This window comes from Choristoneura fumiferana, chromosome 3 (assembly GCF_025370935.1).
Source record: "Choristoneura fumiferana chromosome 3, NRCan_CFum_1, whole genome shotgun sequence".
Taxonomy (NCBI): Eukaryota; Metazoa; Arthropoda; class Insecta; order Lepidoptera; family Tortricidae; genus Choristoneura; species Choristoneura fumiferana.
This window is the reverse complement of record NC_133474.1, coordinates 19,881,293-19,900,995: the sequence shown is the minus strand read 5'-3', so window position 1 is coordinate 19,900,995 and position 19,703 is coordinate 19,881,293. Positions and strand designations below refer to the sequence as shown.

At 35.2% G+C, this 19,703-nt stretch overlaps 2 protein-coding genes across 2 annotated transcripts in view; one reads left to right on the top strand and one right to left on the bottom strand.

Moving 5' to 3' along the window:
• The window catches only part of LOC141426885 (protein spire-like), a gene marked incomplete at its 5' end in the record, with an annotated part of 250,088 nt that overhangs the window by 64,701 nt on the left and 165,684 nt on the right, over positions 1-19,703 (top strand).
• Positions 336-3,573, bottom strand: LOC141426886 (uncharacterized). Its single transcript, XM_074086123.1, has one exon. It carries the CDS (start codon positions 3,001-3,003, stop codon positions 2,014-2,016), a length of 990 nt encoding a protein of 329 aa, XP_073942224.1. The 5' UTR covers positions 3,004-3,573; the 3' UTR covers positions 336-2,013.

Here is a 19,703-nt window from a genome sequence, read left to right as displayed (position 1 = left end):
TGATTGTTACTATCATTTTTCACTTGTGATTGATTGATATTAATAAAGAAATCGTTAAATAGTTCACAAATTTTCGTGGGCGTGTCAAAAGTTTTGCCATTGTTTTTTTATGTTATTAATTTCTGATTTGTTAAAGTTATTCGAATTAATATTATTTTTTATTACATCCCACACCGCTTTCCCCTTGTGTCTTGAGTTTTCTATATAAACATTATTATTTAGTTGTTGTGATTTAAGTATACACTTTTTTAAAACCTTCGAATATGCTATATACTTTTGTTTATTATGTTTCTTGTTCCTATTTTCTTTGTGATATTTGACAAGATTTTCTTAAACCCTTCGTAATCCACTTATTTTTTATGGGTTTTTGTTTCACCTGAACATTTATAATAGGAAAACATAGGTCAAACAATAAAATGATTAGGTCATGAAACGCTTCGAATGCGAGATTGCAATCTACTTCTTTATACACTTGACTGAAAGTTAAGCAGGACAAATGCTTACAGAACTTGTCTATATTTTGTTGACAATAATCTCTTCTTTTCTCAGTATAGGTTTTTACTGGTTTTTTATATTTATGGCATTGTGGGATCTGAAATGATATAGACTGCCCAGTATCATGGTCAGATAAGGCTAGGCTATGGATGCTGCATGTTACGTTAGGTACATCCAAATTTGTAGCTATCAAGTCAATACAAGACTTTTTTCTAGTAGGTGAATTTACGTGAATTGTCAAGCCAAAGTTCAAAAGCAGAGATTTTAGTTCTTTAGTTTGATTGTTATTCTTTAATATGTCGATGTTCCAATCCCCGCAAACGATTATTCTTTTATTCTTTTTGTATGTCAACTTGTGGAATAAGGCCTTTAGCTTATGAATGAATAACTCAGTTTTACAATTAGGTATTCTATAGACACATATTATTATTAAGTTGTAATTGATCAATTCAACTCCACAGCATTCAAAAAAGTATGGGGAACACAATTCGCTAGTAATTTTGAGCGGTTTATATTCCAATCCATGCCTTATCAGTATGCACGTGCCACCTCGCCGGTGGTGTTTCCTTGAAAAGCATGCAGCCAGGTTATAACCCGACATTTTTAAATTGCATTCAGACCCAAGTTTCATAAATGTTTCACTAAGACATATACAGTCTATTTCACCAATCTGTTTAGAGAGCTCAGAGATAGTTATTTCGAACAGTTCATTTTTATTAAGTATCCCCGCAATGTTCTGGTGAAACAGTTGCAGATTCTGGACACGCATTGCATTAGACTCATTCTTCACGAAAAAGCTCATCATGGGTCACATTATCAGAATTATTATCGGTATTATAATCATCACAATTATTATTATCACCACAATTATCGTCATCAAAATTATCACTAGCATTATTATTAGTATCATTGTTATCACACACATTCTGAGTCAAAGTCTTAATATTATTCGAGTTATAGTCGATCTGCAACATAATATTTTTGAGGCACTCAAATACCGCTCGAATACCAAATTTGTTTATCCTGCCAGAGTCGTATGAGAACATATCCAAAGTTAGGTCTCGGTTGGTGTCAAATAGATACGCGTAATTATTTTTTTGCATGTCCATCGCTAACATGTTTCCAAAAATTTCAGCTTTGTAATTATATATTAATGCACCACAAATATACGTGGGGAGGCATATTATTTTATTGGTATGTTTAATATTCAGGAGAGATTTACGAATATAATTGACCAATTGAGTATTACTTTCAGTTTCCTTTATATCCTTTTCCCCAATAAATATTACACAATAGTCGTTCATGGTAAAATTTTTCAATTTGTTATCTAAGTTGGTAAGTAACTCTCTCACGCCACCATTAGGTACAACATAATGACAGTATTTAACATCGTAGTCGAAGGTGTTTTTTAGGGCTTTCAGAATATTTGTGTTGCGCTGATTACTTAGGATACACAACCGATTTTTTTTCTTGTTATCTGTAGATGTTGAGGTAGTATTATGTTTTCCAGGAGTACAATTACAAACCGCTACTGATATATTGTTGCACTGGACCTTCCTCACGCGGTAACCGGTTGTCCGACGAATCAAAGGGACTTGCATTTATATGGCCGATTTCATTTTTTTGTGATTGGTTAAGTATTAACTTTGTTTTTTCTATCCCTTTTTTAGGTAATTTACTTTTTAATTTCTTAGAAGTAGATGTACATATATGAGTTAGTTTTTTAATTGTTTGTTCATTTTCCTGTATTTGAGCTTTTAGGGTACCATTTTCTAATATTAAATTTTGAATTTCAAGTTCTGATGATTGCAATTTTAACTCCAAACTGTTTACAAGTATTTTGTATTCCCTGAGTGTCTCTTCAGTGTCTGTTTTTATGTCTGGGAGACTTCTGTTCTGAATATATGATTCCAACATTGTTTCAGCATCTAAGTCATCAGAGTCGTTTGACGCAAGGGAATCTAGGGAGTTATGTACAGTAAGTTCAGTGTCCGATAATGATCTATGCAATTGACATTTTTTGATTTGCATTGCTTTTCTTAGCGTTACATTCTCCCGTGACGGAGTACTATTAGCAGTGTGATAGTTACTAGATGGATTAGGTATATTTTTCGCCTCCAGGTTATCGGGTCGCAACATTGATTCAGTGGACGCTGATCCAGTTGGGGAGTCGTACTGTTGCATAGAATTGTTTTCAGGCTCCTGTGTTGCAATGGATGTACCAGATATGGGCGACAGACTCTTAATATTATTATTCTTTAGTTTAATATTTTGTTTATTATTATTTTTTATCAAGACAGATTTCTTAGTTAAGGCTTGGCTTGGAGCGCTTGAGCTGGAATGACATGGTTGGCATATCCATGTTTTTTTTCTCTCAGTTGACATTAGTTGGAAAAGCTTCGATGATCTACCTGAACATTGTATGTCATAAGCTTGCTTGCATTTTGAGCATTTAAGTATTTCTTTATTTTGCAAAGCTTTGTTGCATTTAGCACATATTGGTAGCATCTTACGATATTTTTAATATACATATAAGCAGACTGAAATAGTGACCGTGCGCGCAGTATTGCAATGTCAGCAGTTTATAACTTCCCCACTAGATGTCGTGCAAAAACGATCATGAGAGCAACAATTTTTAGTTTAGGTGTAGATGGCGCTGCGTTATTCCAGTGTCGAAGCAGACAAACAAGTACAGGACATTGGAATTTTATTCGAACTCAAGTCGGATGGGCGCAGTTTTTTAAACGCCCGTTTTTGAATATTTCTCTATGGTCTCTTTACACTGGCAACATTTTTTATTTTTTATGTCGATAGTTGTGCGGTAGTTGGTAGGTGCTAACTGTTTTTGTCAGTGTCATTCACACATCCTATCAGGTGCTCGTAATTCAGTTGAGATTTCCGTTGAACAAATCGTTTATCTTCAACTTTCATTCAAATTTAGAATTATAACGGTAATAATGAATACTTTACCGATGAGCCGCTTGTGTTATTCGTCTCAGACACTTGCTTATCTAATCCTTACGCAGCATAAGTGTTCAGTTGTATCTTCACTACATAAACAGCACTTTAGACGTAAGTATTTTAAAATAATTTAATTAAATTCAAAATTCAAATTAATTGCAAATAATAGTCATATTCTATATAATAGCTGCTTCGTAAGTTAGCTAAGACCTAGTAGGTCCGCTATTTGCATGGGACAGAGACAGGGACAAGTTTCTTGTCTGTTGCATATGTGAAAACGGAGCCATTGTATGTTAAACAGTCATGTATAATTAAGTTTTGGGTACAGGCATCCATTCTCTCTTGATGAGAGTTACGATCGAGATACAGTAAGACAATGAAGCATAGAAATTAAATTTATTACATAGTTACAGTATTTTAACGTCATGTTAATGCTGAGCATAGACCGCCTCTTAAAATGAGAGGACCTGAGCTGTAGTCCTCACGCGAGCCCAATACGGATCGGGAAATTTACACGCACCATTGCATTGCTTCGCAAATATAAATTTGCTATGATAATATAAAATGCTAATAATTTGCTAAAAGTTTCGTCGGGTATAGTACAAATCTGCGTAACTAGCATTTAATAATTCCGTGTACAGCCCAGTTCCAATATTTAAACAAAATTCGTTGAAATAAACAAATACGAAGTTAAAACCATCACATGTAAAGCTACATGTTTCGTAGATACTCGGTATTTACATACGGTAGATACGCGGATTTGCACTGTCCTCGAAGGTTTCCCGCATGTACTCGTATTTCGAAAAAATGCTGAAGGTCATACTCATACTCATACTCTTTTATTGGTAATATCATTATTACATGGTCACTGAGCATAGGTTTGAACCCATGATTCTCCTCTTGATAGACCTTAAGTCAGACAACTAGACTACCGCAGCAACGTCAAACTATCAGATTTAAATCACTGGGTAACTTAATATGCCGTTCACAGATTGAGCTCAGTGTTGTGAGTACATCAACGTTATTCGACCTTGCACTTGCTCACGCGCCGATGACGTAGACACGTTCAGAAACTACCAATGATATGTGGTACATACCTATAACCACAGACGAGAGATCTGACAAAGATTTATTGCACTTGTGAGGAATAAACAAAGCATGTATTGCCATTACGATCAAATGATTTAATTTATAAAGCGTTACGTAAAAGTGCAAAATAACAATAAACAGGATTTGTATTATTTTTGCTAACAAATACCTACGTCATAAAAGTTTAATTATTTATTTATTTATTAATTAGGTACAATTACATATTGTAAACAACAACACAACTTAAATATTACAAGAATAACATGAGAATGTCTACAACACGATTACAATTTTATTGTACACAGCATTTAAGCACACCATAATTACTCTCATTACCTAATTTCTAATTACAAACTTGTACCTATACAATACTTGTTGTAATATTATATATACTGAGCGGCAAAAAATCTGGCCCTCAAATGTATGCAGAATTGGTGGGCCAAATTTTCAAAGTCAAAGTCAAAATATCTTTATTCAATTTAGGCTGTAACAAACACTTATGAATGTCAAAAAAAAAATCTACCACCTTTTGTACCGCTGAGTATATTTGAAACTTTAGAATATCTACAAAATCAAATTTAATAAAACTTGGTTATAATCTGTTCCTTAATTTAAATCTTCTAAAGTATTAGAAACTTTAGAATATCTACAAAATCAAATTTAATAAAACTTGGTTATAATCTGTTCCTTAATTTAAATCTTCTAAAGTATTAACGAGTCTTTTTGATGAACGTACGTTATTTTAATATAAATAATGTCTTAAGTTAATGTATGAGGTATTTTGCATGGTATGTATCTGATATTCTGGTCCGCAGGTACCTATGTACAGAGTTGCAAAAATGTATTCACGGTCTTAATGTTAAGTGCATAAAGCCGTGTATACATATTTTTGTAACTTTGGCCGTGTCGATATTTTTGCCCTTGACTGTACAGTCACCAGCACCAATATCAGACACAACAAAGCGTGTATAACTATCTAATACGACTCTTTTTGTAGGGCCGGAAGGACGTGTCAGATATTTTTGTACTGTGGTAGATATTAATACAGGTGATATTATGTTGTCACGTAACATGCTAAATTACTCATGCTACTTATACTTAGAAACTAAAAATCACAGAGAAAAGTGTCAGTGGCGGTTAACTTCAATAGTTTTATCAATTTTCATTCCAGAGACACTCGGCGGGTGCACTACCCGGCACTAAAGAGCTGCCATTTTGTGTGGCAGCTTATCCAGCGTACCTAGCAGAGCTTACTGTAGAAAATATAACGATAACTCACTTTCTTTTGCACGTGATGCGATTTGCGATGCCTTTGACCAGACTGCATGATGCTCAGAAAAATAATGCGCAGAATACGTTCGGCGTAACTAACACGTTGATAACTTTAATGGACCTACAATGTAGCCATCACCAGTTCCTTTGACAAAAGTTACATAATTGCTCTAACTACAGCTTAAATCGTTGCAGGCAATTACCTGTCCGATACAGGCGTCTAAATGCGATGTGTACTGCGTCATTTCCCTTTACAGTTGGGTATTACAGTACGGTCACATATAGAAGATTTATTTGAAAAAAACACTGAAATAGCCCTTTATAAGATGTTACTTGACTAAGCAGTTACCATCAACTACATATTTGTATAAACGCGTTAGAAATGCAAAAGTGTAAAATAAGTATACTAAGTGTCTCTACCCTTTAGACAAAGACAAATAGAACGTGCTGATTAGACTGTTTCTTACCTATTAATGTATGTACAAAGCCTCATATTTACAAACGCCACAGTTTAAGGAGAAATGACTGATTTACGATTTAATTCTTCGGAACATATTTTTTTTATATTCATCTAATCCAATAATTTAGGCATCGTCCTAATAGAACGCGATGCGCGATCATCGCGCGAACTAAGCGATGCGACCATCGGTGTGCGCGCGATCAAACATATTGAACTCGAATAGGTGTCCTAACTGACAATCGATGGTCGCATCGCTTAGGTACTCGCGCGATTATCGCGCATTCGCGTTCTATTAGGACGATGCCTAACAATGTTAAACATCACTGAGACTGATCTCTACTCAGGACTTCAGTCTGTATCCAGAGGGTAGAGATACTTTCTATAAGTTAATCAGCTTGCTGTCAAATACGTTTAAGCATGCCATAGCACAGTTTTAGAGTACAAGAGCAAAAACCGACCTCGGTACTGGCACTGCACTGATCGATGGAACTATATTATCCCAAAAAAAAAATATTTAAATTACATACTATGACAACTAACGTAGCTGGTCTGACATTTTTGATTATCAAGGCTATTGCGTCTTTTGCTAACTTCCCTTGTTAATCTGTTCGGAGATTGTATTATATAGAGTACACAATGACGCGTGCCGTGGTTCTTATTACAATGTCATTAATGTCTAATTTTGACAAAATCACGCGTCTTCGTGGATGACACTAGGTATAACATTACCGCACTGGAGCGGTGGCGGGCGGGGCTTCATCTGCAGGCGCAGGAGCTCGTGGCCGTGGCCCGTGGGGCAGAAATAGTTTTGGTTGCAATACAGGTCATTCTCAGTGGTTCTTGAACGCATGGTAGAGGATTTAATATATCGATGTAGATAAAGTAATGTATGCAACTGTACGTAATTACTAACTGTAAGTAATGTACGTAAGTACGCACTAGGTATAATTATGAGTATGGCTCAATAAACTGAAATTCAATATTGATTTAAAGTGTGAATAAAGTTTTATTAATTACTTACTAACTTTATTAATTATTAAATTGACATTATTGAAATTAGATAGATTAAAAAACAGGGGCCGTGGAGTAGCAAAGTTATTACATTGAATTCATAGCAGAGACGCCTAATTCAATTCATTATCTATGTGGATATTATTTTGAAAATAAACACAAAGCATCCAACAGTGATGTTCATAAGACCTGAGGTGTAGCAGTATTGTACTAGTGTTTTCCCCGAGTTTTTATGTTGTAAAAAGAAATCCCACATCTACCCACTGCTGGGCAAATGCCTCTTAATTTTCACGCCACTTTGCCTTGTCCTGTGTTAGTCTCATCCACAGTTTACCAACCGACTGCCAGATGCCATCCGACCAATGGGATCCCCCTATCATAAAAAATACTACAAACGTACTTTGAAAAGTTGATTTCACATTTTACACAATTTTAAAAATAACTCGAGGAAAGTCTAGAATACATACATACATACATACAGACATAGCCAAGATTTTTAATTAAGCAAACGCTGACAAAATGTACGGCAGCAACAGCGGAAAGAATGTGAAGCTCGTTGTCGTCATGCCGTCTACATGTATATAGCAGTATTAAGACGAGTAATTGCTGGTAATTTCGGTATCCTACACAATTTTCCCAAAATGTGACAAGTTAATTAAACATACGCCACCTTTAGCGGCTGAAAATTTATATGGCTTTTGATATAACGTACGAATACGAATTGTTACATCAGGAGACGTAATTACACGTTTCTATTTGAAATACGGTTTCTTCGTTCTGGAGTTGCTAGGACAGACTTATTAATTATTTTTGACAAAAATCTAGTTTTAATGGTAGATGTCATTAAATCCAAAGATCAAAATCGTTATATTAAAGCATGAGCTAAACTATCCAGCATAGCAATGCGTGCAATTTATTTTACAATAACTCATTCGGATAATTTATAATGAACTGAAAAGGAAGAATAAGAGGAATCACTTGTATAAGTTAAGTACCTATATTGTACGGAAACTAACTAGTTAACTTTGCTCGTCTGTGTACATATCCATCAATTACCCAAGCGACACACCCTTCAAATGACGAGATCGTGAATTCTATTTTATTTGAAATACAAGAAGTACCGAGGACACAGCTTGACACATCCAATCTGTAGTATGTATGCAAAAACTCTCAACTTATTTCCATGGTAAATTCAATTTGTTCTCTCATCCTTCAAGGACGTGGCAAAGATCTCATAAATCGGCGCTGCCTATTTATTGGCTTTGCTCGCTCAACATAAACTTTGGTATCCATTAACTTGATTGTTGTTTGCTTTCGTCAGTAAATCAAGGATCAATTTTAAAGGATTTTGATCGTAAAATAAGTTTTGAGCTGTGTATTTTTGGAAGAGATCCTAGCGGATTATATATAGCAATTTAAGATGCTACTGTAGCCCCTACATCCTGTAGGTAAGTAGTACTGTTAGAGTAGGTGTTTCGTCACATCCTGATTTACATTAATCTAATTTGGGAGAAATCATTTAACTTAATTGTTATAATACGGTTTCCTATCTGTTGTCAATTCTAGACGTAGATCAATTAAAAAGTCGACATCAAACAAATTGAAGTGTATGGTGCTGGTTTCCAACAAACATGTTCGTGTGAGCCGTTCAGTCGTTGACATAAAAAAAACGAACATGAGAATAAAATAAACTGTGGCATTCACACGAAGTCTAATTTTCCCTACATATTAGAAATTATGGCTTGCTGTACTTGTATTCTTATGAATTATTTTGTTATTAATACTTACTTGGATACTGGCACGTTGGTGAGAGATAGAAAGTTGTTGCGAACACTGCGCAGACTCGCTAGCACCTGGGCGAAGGGTGTAACTATCAGGTCTTCTCCGTGACTGTGGACAAAAATTAACCCTATTATAATCATAATCACGCACAATACAGAACAAGGTGAACTTAAATCTATAATGGCATGCAGACGTACAGCACAAATTAAGACTTCGGAAAAATCGACTACAAAGCTTCGTCCAAAAGTTGATTTTTATAGTAGCGGTTTTTCAAAACAAACCACGTACCAGAATGTTTAAGAGGAGGAGATCATTGGAGTGTAATTGAAGATAAACAAAATAGATTACTCCATGCTCATTGCTTTAGGTGTAAACAAAGGAAATTTTTCCTGGAAAAGAAAATCCCCGGAAGGTCAGCAATTAGGAGACAAGAAGGGCGGAGAGGTCGATAAAGAGACAGGTCGTGATATTTTCGTTTCCATCCTTCCTCTCTCAATAGATGGAAAACTAAATCGTAATTGACAGGCTCGTATTAAATGTGGTATCTATTAGTCGGAACTGAAATAAATATTTGGAGTAGTTATGCGTATAAAGCCGCGGCTAACCACCACCCATAAGGGTGCAAAAGCCAAAAGCCCAAAAGCAGAAATTTTCAAAATCCCGTGCTATGTTTTTTCTAAGAAAAATGATTACTTGATTAGTACCAAAATATGAACAGAGATTGCTTTGTAAACGAGACAGACCAGAAAAAATTAGGTAAGAGAATATAATATCTATTAAATAAGTTTTTCTACGGCTGCGCGACATCAGAAATTCTACGAACGTTAATAGAGTTTCAGGCTAAATCTGTATCTTCAAATTTAACACTCCCGATCTTGTAAAGGTAAAATTTGTCCCGACAAGGTACGTAAACCTTGTGTCAAAGTTTAATTGACATTTAAGTTCGACGTTCCTTCGAAGTTGGGAAACATCTTCGGTAAAGGTAGGTAGGGATTGTTTTAAACGATAATCAACATCGCTATCTATCAACGGGTTCATTACAAACTAATTTCGTTGGGTCAATTCTCTCACAATATAGGAAACACTATGCATAAATTACAGCAACCCTGGAAACAGGAAGGTAAAGCTACAGGCATGCTGTCACTCGAAGAAACTAGCGCACTCATTTTACTATGAAAACAGACAAGGTACAAACTTGAACGGACTATAAATCAAAAGAAGTTTTATACAATTTATACGACATGCTTTAAAATACCAGTGACAAAGTTTTTGAAAATATTATATTCTAGCTATTGCCCGTGACTTTTTCTGCGACCCGGTCAGCTGTTTCCGCCAAAGATGTGCTCTGGGAGAATAGGTTACCTAAAGAATTACCTAAAGAGTCCCAAAGTAAACAAAGCTTGCACTATGGATACTATAGGCAACGGAAAACATACTTATATAGATAAATACTACATACTTAAATACATATTAAACATCCAAGACCCGAGAACAAACATTCGTATATTCATACAAATATCTGCCCCGGCCGGGAATCGAACCCGGGACCTCAAGATTCGTAGTCAGGTTCTCTAACTACTTGGCCATTCGGTCTTTGTTGTCGTCGTACGAAGCGTTTCTAATGGTTCATGATCATGAAACACACATTCTTCGTAACACATCCTCGCGCATGTTTGGCGGAAATGCAGCCTACCTATATCTTTCTCAGGGTCACAAACTTTCTCTTAGCACTTTAGGCACTAAAGCATAACAAACAAATACTCTCTTTCGCATTTTTTTACGGTTCCGTAGCCAAAATGGCAAAAACGGAACCCTTATAGTTTCGCCATGTCAGTCTGTCCGTCCGCGGCTTTGCTCAGGGACCATCAATGCTAGAAAGCTGTAATTTTGCATGAATATATATGGAAACTATGCCGACAAAAAGGTACAATAAAAAATATAAAATAATTTTTTTTAGAGTACGTCCCATAGACGTAGTTGGGGTGATTATTTTTCACATCCAATCTTGTAATGTTTGATATCGTTGGATAGGTCTTTTAAAACCATTACGGGGTTGCTAAAACGATTTTTCGATTCAGGGATTTGTTTGCAAAATATTCAACTTTAAAGTACAAATTTTCATAAAAATCGAGCGTCCCCCCCCTCTAAAATCTAAACCGGTGGGTTGAAAAATTTGAGAAAATTCATGATGGTAGTAAGTATATCAAACTTACAAAGAAAACTATAACGGTTAAGTTTTCTTGACATTTATTAGTAATTTAAGAGTAAATAGCAGCCTAAGGTATAAAATGTACCTAAACTATGGATGATTCCGTATAAAATACGAAATTCTTAGAAAGATATTACTTAATTTTTTCGTAAAGGCTACGGAACCCTATTTCGGGCGTGTCCGACACGCTCTTGGCCGGTTTTTTATAGTATTAAATAGGATTAAAAGCCGTAGAAATAAACATAATGTCATAAAATTTATCATGTATCCCTTCTTTAATGTTGTTTTATTCGGCGTGATATACTCGTAAATCTGACAAGGGTTGACCAAGAACACTGACCTACCTGTTATGTATCTACTTATGCGACTTTAGAATAGGGTAAGCGTACCAGTGAATGAACCCTTAAGGAATTTAATTTTCGACTTTGAAAATTAATTTCAGACAATTGAGCACAGTTTATTTAAAATATTACTTTTTGTATAAAGTCAAAGTCAAAGGCAAAATATCTTTATTCAATAACAAGCACTTATGAATGTCAAAAACATCTACCACCGGTTCGGAAAAACCTCTGTTGAGAAGAATCCGGCAAGAAACTCAACGAGGTATATTTTTTTAAACAGGTTTACAATATTATTAAATGATATCTATACATCACAAGTATTTAATGCCATACAGCAAAACCAACTACTCCAGTTGGCTAACATCACCATTTTTTAACAGTATTACAGCATAATTTTAAGATATACCACAATTTAAGGCAAAAAAATTAAAATCACCAGTGAATGAACGCAAAATTCTAGTGAATGAACAAATGGAACCAATGAATGAACAACTTTGAATATGATGTTTTGTTATTCAATAAAAATACAAAAGCGGAGTTATATTAATACAACTACGTTCAATATACCTATTTAGTCGTGTCCATGCCCTAAAACAATTAAGGTACAAAAATAAATAATTCCTCATTGTTTTTACCATTATTTGGCTTTGTTTCCTTTGAATGTCGAATACAACAATTCTTTAACACATCCCCTCCCGCTTCTCCGCTTCCCGCTAATAGTATATCTAGATAGCTGTAGGCTTTTCAAGATTTGGGCAGTTGAATTTTGGGTTTCGTTGTCCCCATATTATACGAAAAGTATAACACAGAAATCAATGATATTTTACAATCAAGGTATTCATTATATTTTCTACTAGCTTTTGCCCGCGACTTCGTCCGCGTGGATAGTAACTTTGGGAAGTATTTAATTTATTTAGGATACCTATTCTGCCAATAATAGTACATGAAAACTTCTACGGTTTACCGAAAATACCTATTTTAATACATTGCTATAAATATTAACTATTTTTTTTTGTTCTTCCATCTATCCATCCTTCCATCCATGTTCTTTGGTAAAACATAAATATTTTGCGGGTAGCCACATTTTAGCAATACGACCTGTATTCTACCCTGCCAACACAACAGGACAAATTCTTCATAGTGAACTCTTGACACCTTACGTCCTTTATTGCAAGTTAGGAGGGTAGGTTATAATTAAAGACGGCATTTTTACTAAACACATATTTCTGATAAATATACTTACAGTAAATTTGTTTGGAATTCCTTAACAACTTTTCATCCTCATATTTTCAAGTTTACAATATAAAAAAAGTAAATAGGTCGAAATTTGAAAAGCGCCCGAAGAAATGTTTTTTAGGGTTCCATACCTCAAAGGAAAAAATGGACCCTTACAGGATTACTTTGCTGTCCGTCCGTCAGTCTGTCTGTCAAGACTTTATCTCCTAAACGCGGGGAGAATAGGTATCGAGTTGAATTAAAACCCTAAACTCAGGTCAATAGTCCAAAAGCTGTGAAAAAATCAAACCTCTAAGTCAAGGCAATCAAGCTACAGTCGTTAAAAATGTTTTTCTATATAAATCGCCTTAACAAAAAAGTAATAGGGTACTTCCCGGCTGTCATAGAAACTTGGAATTTTGCATAAAGGTTAGGCTTATACTCGTAGCACAATAAATAAGAAAAATCTGAAATCATAATCTTTCATGTCTAACTGTCTATGTCAATAAGCCATCTAAAATGACCCCACATTCCGTACATTTTGCTTATGAGCTTAGAAGACTCTGCTAACACTGAATCATCCCATCTGCTAACATCCCCTCGCAGGTAACATTTTCAAAACGCTTGAACAAATATCTATTATATTCTTATAAGTAACCCAACTGCCAAGTTTCATAAAGAACCATCGATTTATCTAGACAATGATGATCTTCCATATAAAGTTTCATCCCCTATTTCACCCCCCACAGGAAGAATTTTTTAAAAACGCGCGAACATAGGTATATCTATTTATCTCCTATCACGTGCCAAATACCAAGTTTCATTCAGAACCATCGATTTATCTTCGGCAATGACGATCTTCCATATAAAGTTTCATCCCCTATTTCACCCCCTCATAGGAAGAAATTTTTAAAATCGTGCGTACAAATATCTATTTAGCTCTTTTTACGTGCCAAAATGGCAAGTTTAATAAAGATTCAAAAAAGCTCAAACAAAATATCGACTTACTTCTTATTAAGTGCCTACATGCCAAGTTTCATGGTTTTATCTTCGACAGTGGCGAACTTCCACATATAAACTTTCTACCCCTTGAAGCCTCTTTTTCGCGATAAAAGATAGCCTATGTTCTTTCCCAAGGTCTATTCTATCTCTGTACCAAATTTCATCAAAATCGGTTTAGCGGTTTAGGCGTGAAAGCGTAACAGACAGACAGACAGACAGAGCTACTTTCGCATTTATAATATTAATATAATAATATATAAATTAAATATTAAATAATAAAATATAAAAGTAAAAGTATGGATGGATTTGGCAAAACCTTCCTCAGTTGCTTACTCGTATCACAACGTTATTAATTTCAGCGCCATCTGTTAATTTATCAGGGTACTTGATAGTCATAGCACGTATTTGAAAACTTGAAGGTGGGAACTTAACTCTGAGTGTAGTAGCTACCTCCACTTTTAAGGGTTGAATTTTTATACCCTAAGGGTCGAATTTTTATAGCCTATAACCTGGCCGGGGATTTTCTCGTCAGATTAGTAAAGTTTGCATAAAAATCCGTTCAGCCGTTCTCACGTGATGCGCGGTCAAATAAACGACAAACAGATAAACAGACAAACAGACAAAAATTCTAAAAACTGTTGGAACGTGTTCTGTTATCGATTCTAAGTATCCCCAGCCAACTTTTTTTCGAATATCTTCCATGTACAGACTTTCGACCTCTTCAGCTTTATTAGCTCTTAGCGTGTTTTTTGATTATTAGTATGTAATTATCGTGCAAAGTTGACATCTGTTTTTTGACAACTTTTGAGCTCCTGTATTCTGATATTACACATTTATATGAAAATCTGAAAAACCACAGGCATAGATAATTACGTCTAGTCCATACTTACAAAATTTCATCTACTTCTGTTGCCTAGTTTTCAAATGAGACCAGGACTACGTTTGTATTGATAATGGAACGAAGAGACATCTTTTTTAACGCAAACTTCATTTAGCACCAAAGGTTAATGCTGGTAATTCCCGTGAAAATTGATGATGATGAAGCATATAGCGGTATTTAAAGACTTAAGCTCGTTGCGAAAATTTCATACTCTCGCTCTCGAAAATGTCATTCGTCGTACGTGAAAATCTTCAACACACGCTACGAGAGTAAAGAAAGATCATACGAATCCATTTAAAACGTTGGTACATAAGTCTTTTTGACTTTTGTACTTTTCACATAGGGTTTATGACGTTTTTTTACGAGCTTTAAGTCTCTTGGATTATTCGCTGTAAAGGTTCGTTGGCGCGTATTAATGCCACACTTTATACGGGGCCGATTTATACAAGTGTTAAACATACATGAATTAAGTAGGCGAATTTTATTATAAATTTTGAGGTAAAACAATTACCTGCTACACAATGCAAATTAAAACTCGTTTCAAGTAATTTTTTAGCAGTCTCTCTTCTTTATTACCTACACATAAATAGTAAACATGAAACTCTGTGAAAGTTAAAACTTTAAATTCTCTTATTTTATTCGCACCAGCCGATACGCAAAGGGTGCTTAGAAAATGAGAAGATTTACGATGTAATCGTAGAAAATGTATTCAATATGTATCATGAGAATAAAATATGTATGAAGAGCTTGTCGCAGATATTATGGAGAATATGGACTAAAGCTTTGTTTTCTTCTATTAGTAGTTTCAATGCAGATATAAACGAATAGAAATACAAATTGTTGTATCGTCGGAAGTACCGACGATGGAGTATTGTGTTATATTATTGTATACTGTTATTTCTCCCGAAGGGACACATATTACATAATCCATAGTAATACTAATCTAATATTATAAATGCGAAAGTGTGTGTATTTGTGTGTTTGTATGTTTGTCCGTCCTTACGTCGAAACGGAGCGACGATCGACGTGATTTTTGGCATAGATATAGCTTATGTGCCATAGAGTGATATAGGTTATTTTACATACCGGAAAAATGCACAGTTTCCGAGGGAACAGCGCGCGATAACTGAATTCCACGCGGGCGAAGCCACGGGCAAAAGCTAGCATTATCGATTCGATTTTCTGAGAACCTCAGACTGCCATTGCCATAACTAAACCGAAGCTAAGCTGTCAAAAGCCACTTATTTCGATTCGCGTAGGCAATCAAACTTTATCTGTGTCTGTTTCCGTGTGAAATAAAGTAGAAATTAGTGGATAATTTCGCGGTACACCTCAATACCTACGAACGTGCCATTTCCCATCAGTCAGGTATTTACAGCAGAGCTCTCGTGATCGACTGGGCAGCGGTCCAGGCCTCTTAGCCAAGAGAAGGTATCATCCGCGTCTCGCGCGATGTATCATCTCACATGATTTCAGCTTATTAATATTTTTAAACTTTCGAACTGACGGCACGCGTTTACGCTTTCAAAAATATGATTGCGATTTGTCCTGTGACTGATGATTCATTGTTTTTGTTTTTCACCGAAAACACATACTTGAGTAACATTTCTCTGACTGCCTGGTAAACATTGTCTCTGTCAAGAAAATCTGTGTGTAGGGGGCGTAAAGTTAATATAATAATAATAATACGTAACGCAATTATTGAAAATTTTTGACCCCCTCTCCCCCCATGTAACGCGAAGTAACATTTTTCTGTACCCCCTCCCCCCTCCTAAATGTTACGGAACACCAAAATGACCATTTCTATTTAATTTATTTAGCTTTTCTTTAGCCGTTTTCAGCACATTATAATGGGTAAGTAATACGAGAATGTAAGAACTTATTTATAATTCATAATATATATACGCTCACTTTATATGAGCTCAAAGCTTTTATATGAGGTTCAAACAACGCGTTACGGCACAGTTTTTAAACAAGTAAATACCATAATGGGGTGCGTCCCACGAGACATAATACAAAATATCTAATTTCATATTAATAACGTTTACAAGATATATAATGAACGTTAAATCAAAACGCAGAAATAATACTAAACTAAATTAAAAACTAAACTATCGGCATTGTGCGAAGATGCTGGCAGCATTTCCTCGTTGAATCGCTGGCTATTCTTTGAGCGAGGTAGCTGCCAGCTCTTCCGGTCGGTGCATCGATAAGCTTCTTAGAAATCTCTTGAAAACGCTTAAATTATATAACGTTATTTTTATATAACTTCAATTTGTATAAGATTTATATATGGACTAATTTCTTTTAACATAACATACATTAGGTATATCACTCATGATAATATGGTAAATGTTTAATTATGTGGCGGCGAGCGAGCGAAAAGCGAGCGAGTATTGATGAAACCGGGCAGAAGCGAATCGATAGTTAGGTTCAGAAGGCTAAAACGGGAGCGAAGCGTAGCGTGTTATAGCTAACGTTCATTTTTATATCTTGTGACGGTTCGCACCCCATTATAGTATCGACTTGTTAAAAAAACCGTGCCGTACGCGTTGTTTGAACCACCCACTCCCCCTGTAACGCATCGTAATATTTTACAAAAGTCAAAGTCAAAGTTAAAATATCTTTATTCAAATTAGGCTATAACAAGCACTTATGAATGTCAAGAAAAATCTACCACCGGTTCGGAAAAAACTCTGCTGAGAAGAATCCGGCAAGAACTCAACGAGGTATATATATATTTTTTTAAAACAGATTTACAATATTATTAAATGATATGTATACATCACAAGTATTTAACACAACTTTATTTTTAACACAGTAGGTTCGCTTTTGAAGGGATCGCTAATGCGGATCGGAATTATTTCCAAATATCCTGTCCATGATATAATCATTAACTTATAATACGCCTTGATATTAATGTCTTCTTGACAATAGATCTGAATTTTGTATCCGTTTCATTTGTAATATTTTTTTGGAATTTTATTATAAAAACGTATGCAATTCCCAGAAAAGACTTTTTGGTTTTAGCCAGTCTGTAAGATGGAACTTTAAGCTTCCCTGTGTTTCTAGTAGCCTTTGGCTTATCGACGTTAGTGGGAAAATCACATATGTTTTCCTCAACATACATGATTATTTCAAAAACAAAAAGCGACGGCAGGGTTAGGATATCTGTTTTCCTTAAAAAAGATCTTAAAGATTCACGCGTCTTCAAATTATAAATTGCTCTAATTGCTCTCTTTGTAAGATAAAAATTGACTCAATGTCTGCAGCAGATCCCCATAAAATAAGGCCGTACGAAATAATGCTATTAAAGTAAGCAAAATACACCAACCGTGCCGTCGCCACATCGGTTAGCTGCCGTATTTTCCAAACTGCAAAAGCAGCAGAGCTCAATCTACCCGCGATTGCTGTGACGTGAGGTCCCCACTGTAGTTTAGAATCGAGCGTTATTCCTAAAAATACTGTTGATTTTACAATTCAATAGTTTGACCATTTAACTTTATATTAGAAACTGAATTCGAGCTAGATGAATTTATCAACGAGAATTTAATACATTTAGTTTCTCTTAGGATTTAGTAACAAAATTATTGGCAGCAAACCATGCGGATATCACGGACAGGTTTCATTGGGCTCAATGAAGTCGGTATCTTTTCTACTAACCTTGAACAGTAAGACGTGTCGTCAGCAAACATAAATATACCCGACTTTTGGCTTACCATATAAGTAAGGTCATTTACATAAATAAGATACAGGAATGGGGCAAGAATGGATCTTGAGGCACTCCATTTCGACCACAGATCCCTCCGATACCGTTCCGTTAATCGCTACCTTTTGCTTTCTTTGTGTGAGGTAAGATTTAATGAGTTCTAAAGCGAGGCCACGAATGCCATAAAAATTTAACTTCAAAATTAAAGTATCATGATCCACACAATCAAAGCTTTTGAAGGTCGCAGAATACACCATAGCGTCATGTGATTCCTCCCAAGCTTGCAATATGAATTAACTAACTATGACCCGCGTCTGTAGTAGACTGCCTTTTGTGAATCCAGACTGCTGTGGATGCATGATTTTTATGGTATTAAAATGCGAAGATCATTTGCGTCAGCATTATTTTTTTTTCGAATTTTTGCTAAACGCTGATAGAGGATGGACACAGGACGATAATCAGAGGGATTATCTTTACACCTGATTTGAAAATAGGAACTACTTTACTATATTTCATCAAATCTGGAAATACGCCTTCATCTATACAGCTATTAATATATAATGCTAAAGTTGGAGGCAACGACATCTAAAATGGAATGTAGAACCTAACTGAGACGCCCCACAAGTCTTCCGTTTTTTTACTTTCAAATAATCTAAAAGTCTTAATGATGTCACAGGGAGAGACATGCGTAAATTTAAAATTACTTTAGTTTGCATAGATACATTTTGTTTTAAGAGCGATTCAGCTAACTTTGAGGAAGACGCGAGACATTTTGTCGTTTCGATGGGGATTTTTAGAGAAGTAGGTATTAACTCGTTAGCTTACTTTTAACCGCGTCCGTTTCTAATACGTTGTTAATCTTTAACGATATAGAGGACTCTGCGTTCTTTACGTCGACCGGTTTCAGTATTTATAATTTTCCAACTGTTTTTTAATTTTATCATCAGAGGACTTATTTTATTAGTTACATGGGGCTGCTTTTGCTTTATTACATATAATTTTGAATAATTTAGAATAATCTCTGACATACTGGTGGAAACGTTCATCAGTGGTACACGATTTCTTATATAAAGATCATATAGACGTCCCTACTCCTACGTATTCGGGTGTAGCCATTCATTGAATGATAGTTTGTTTCCTATTTTAATACGTTTTTTACTACACGTTTTAATCGTATTCCTCGCATACAGTATTTAACAATATCTTGAATTTTCGTTTGGATTTTTAGTATTTTACTTTTAATTGTTTACTTTTTGCGCGATGTTTGTTTTGAGAGG

What these genes read in the sequence shown, in the direction of transcription:
- LOC141426886 (XM_074086123.1), bottom strand. Translation starts at nt 3,003, where the DNA reads ATGCTACCAATATGTGCTAAATGCAACAAAGCTTTGCAAAATAAAGAA.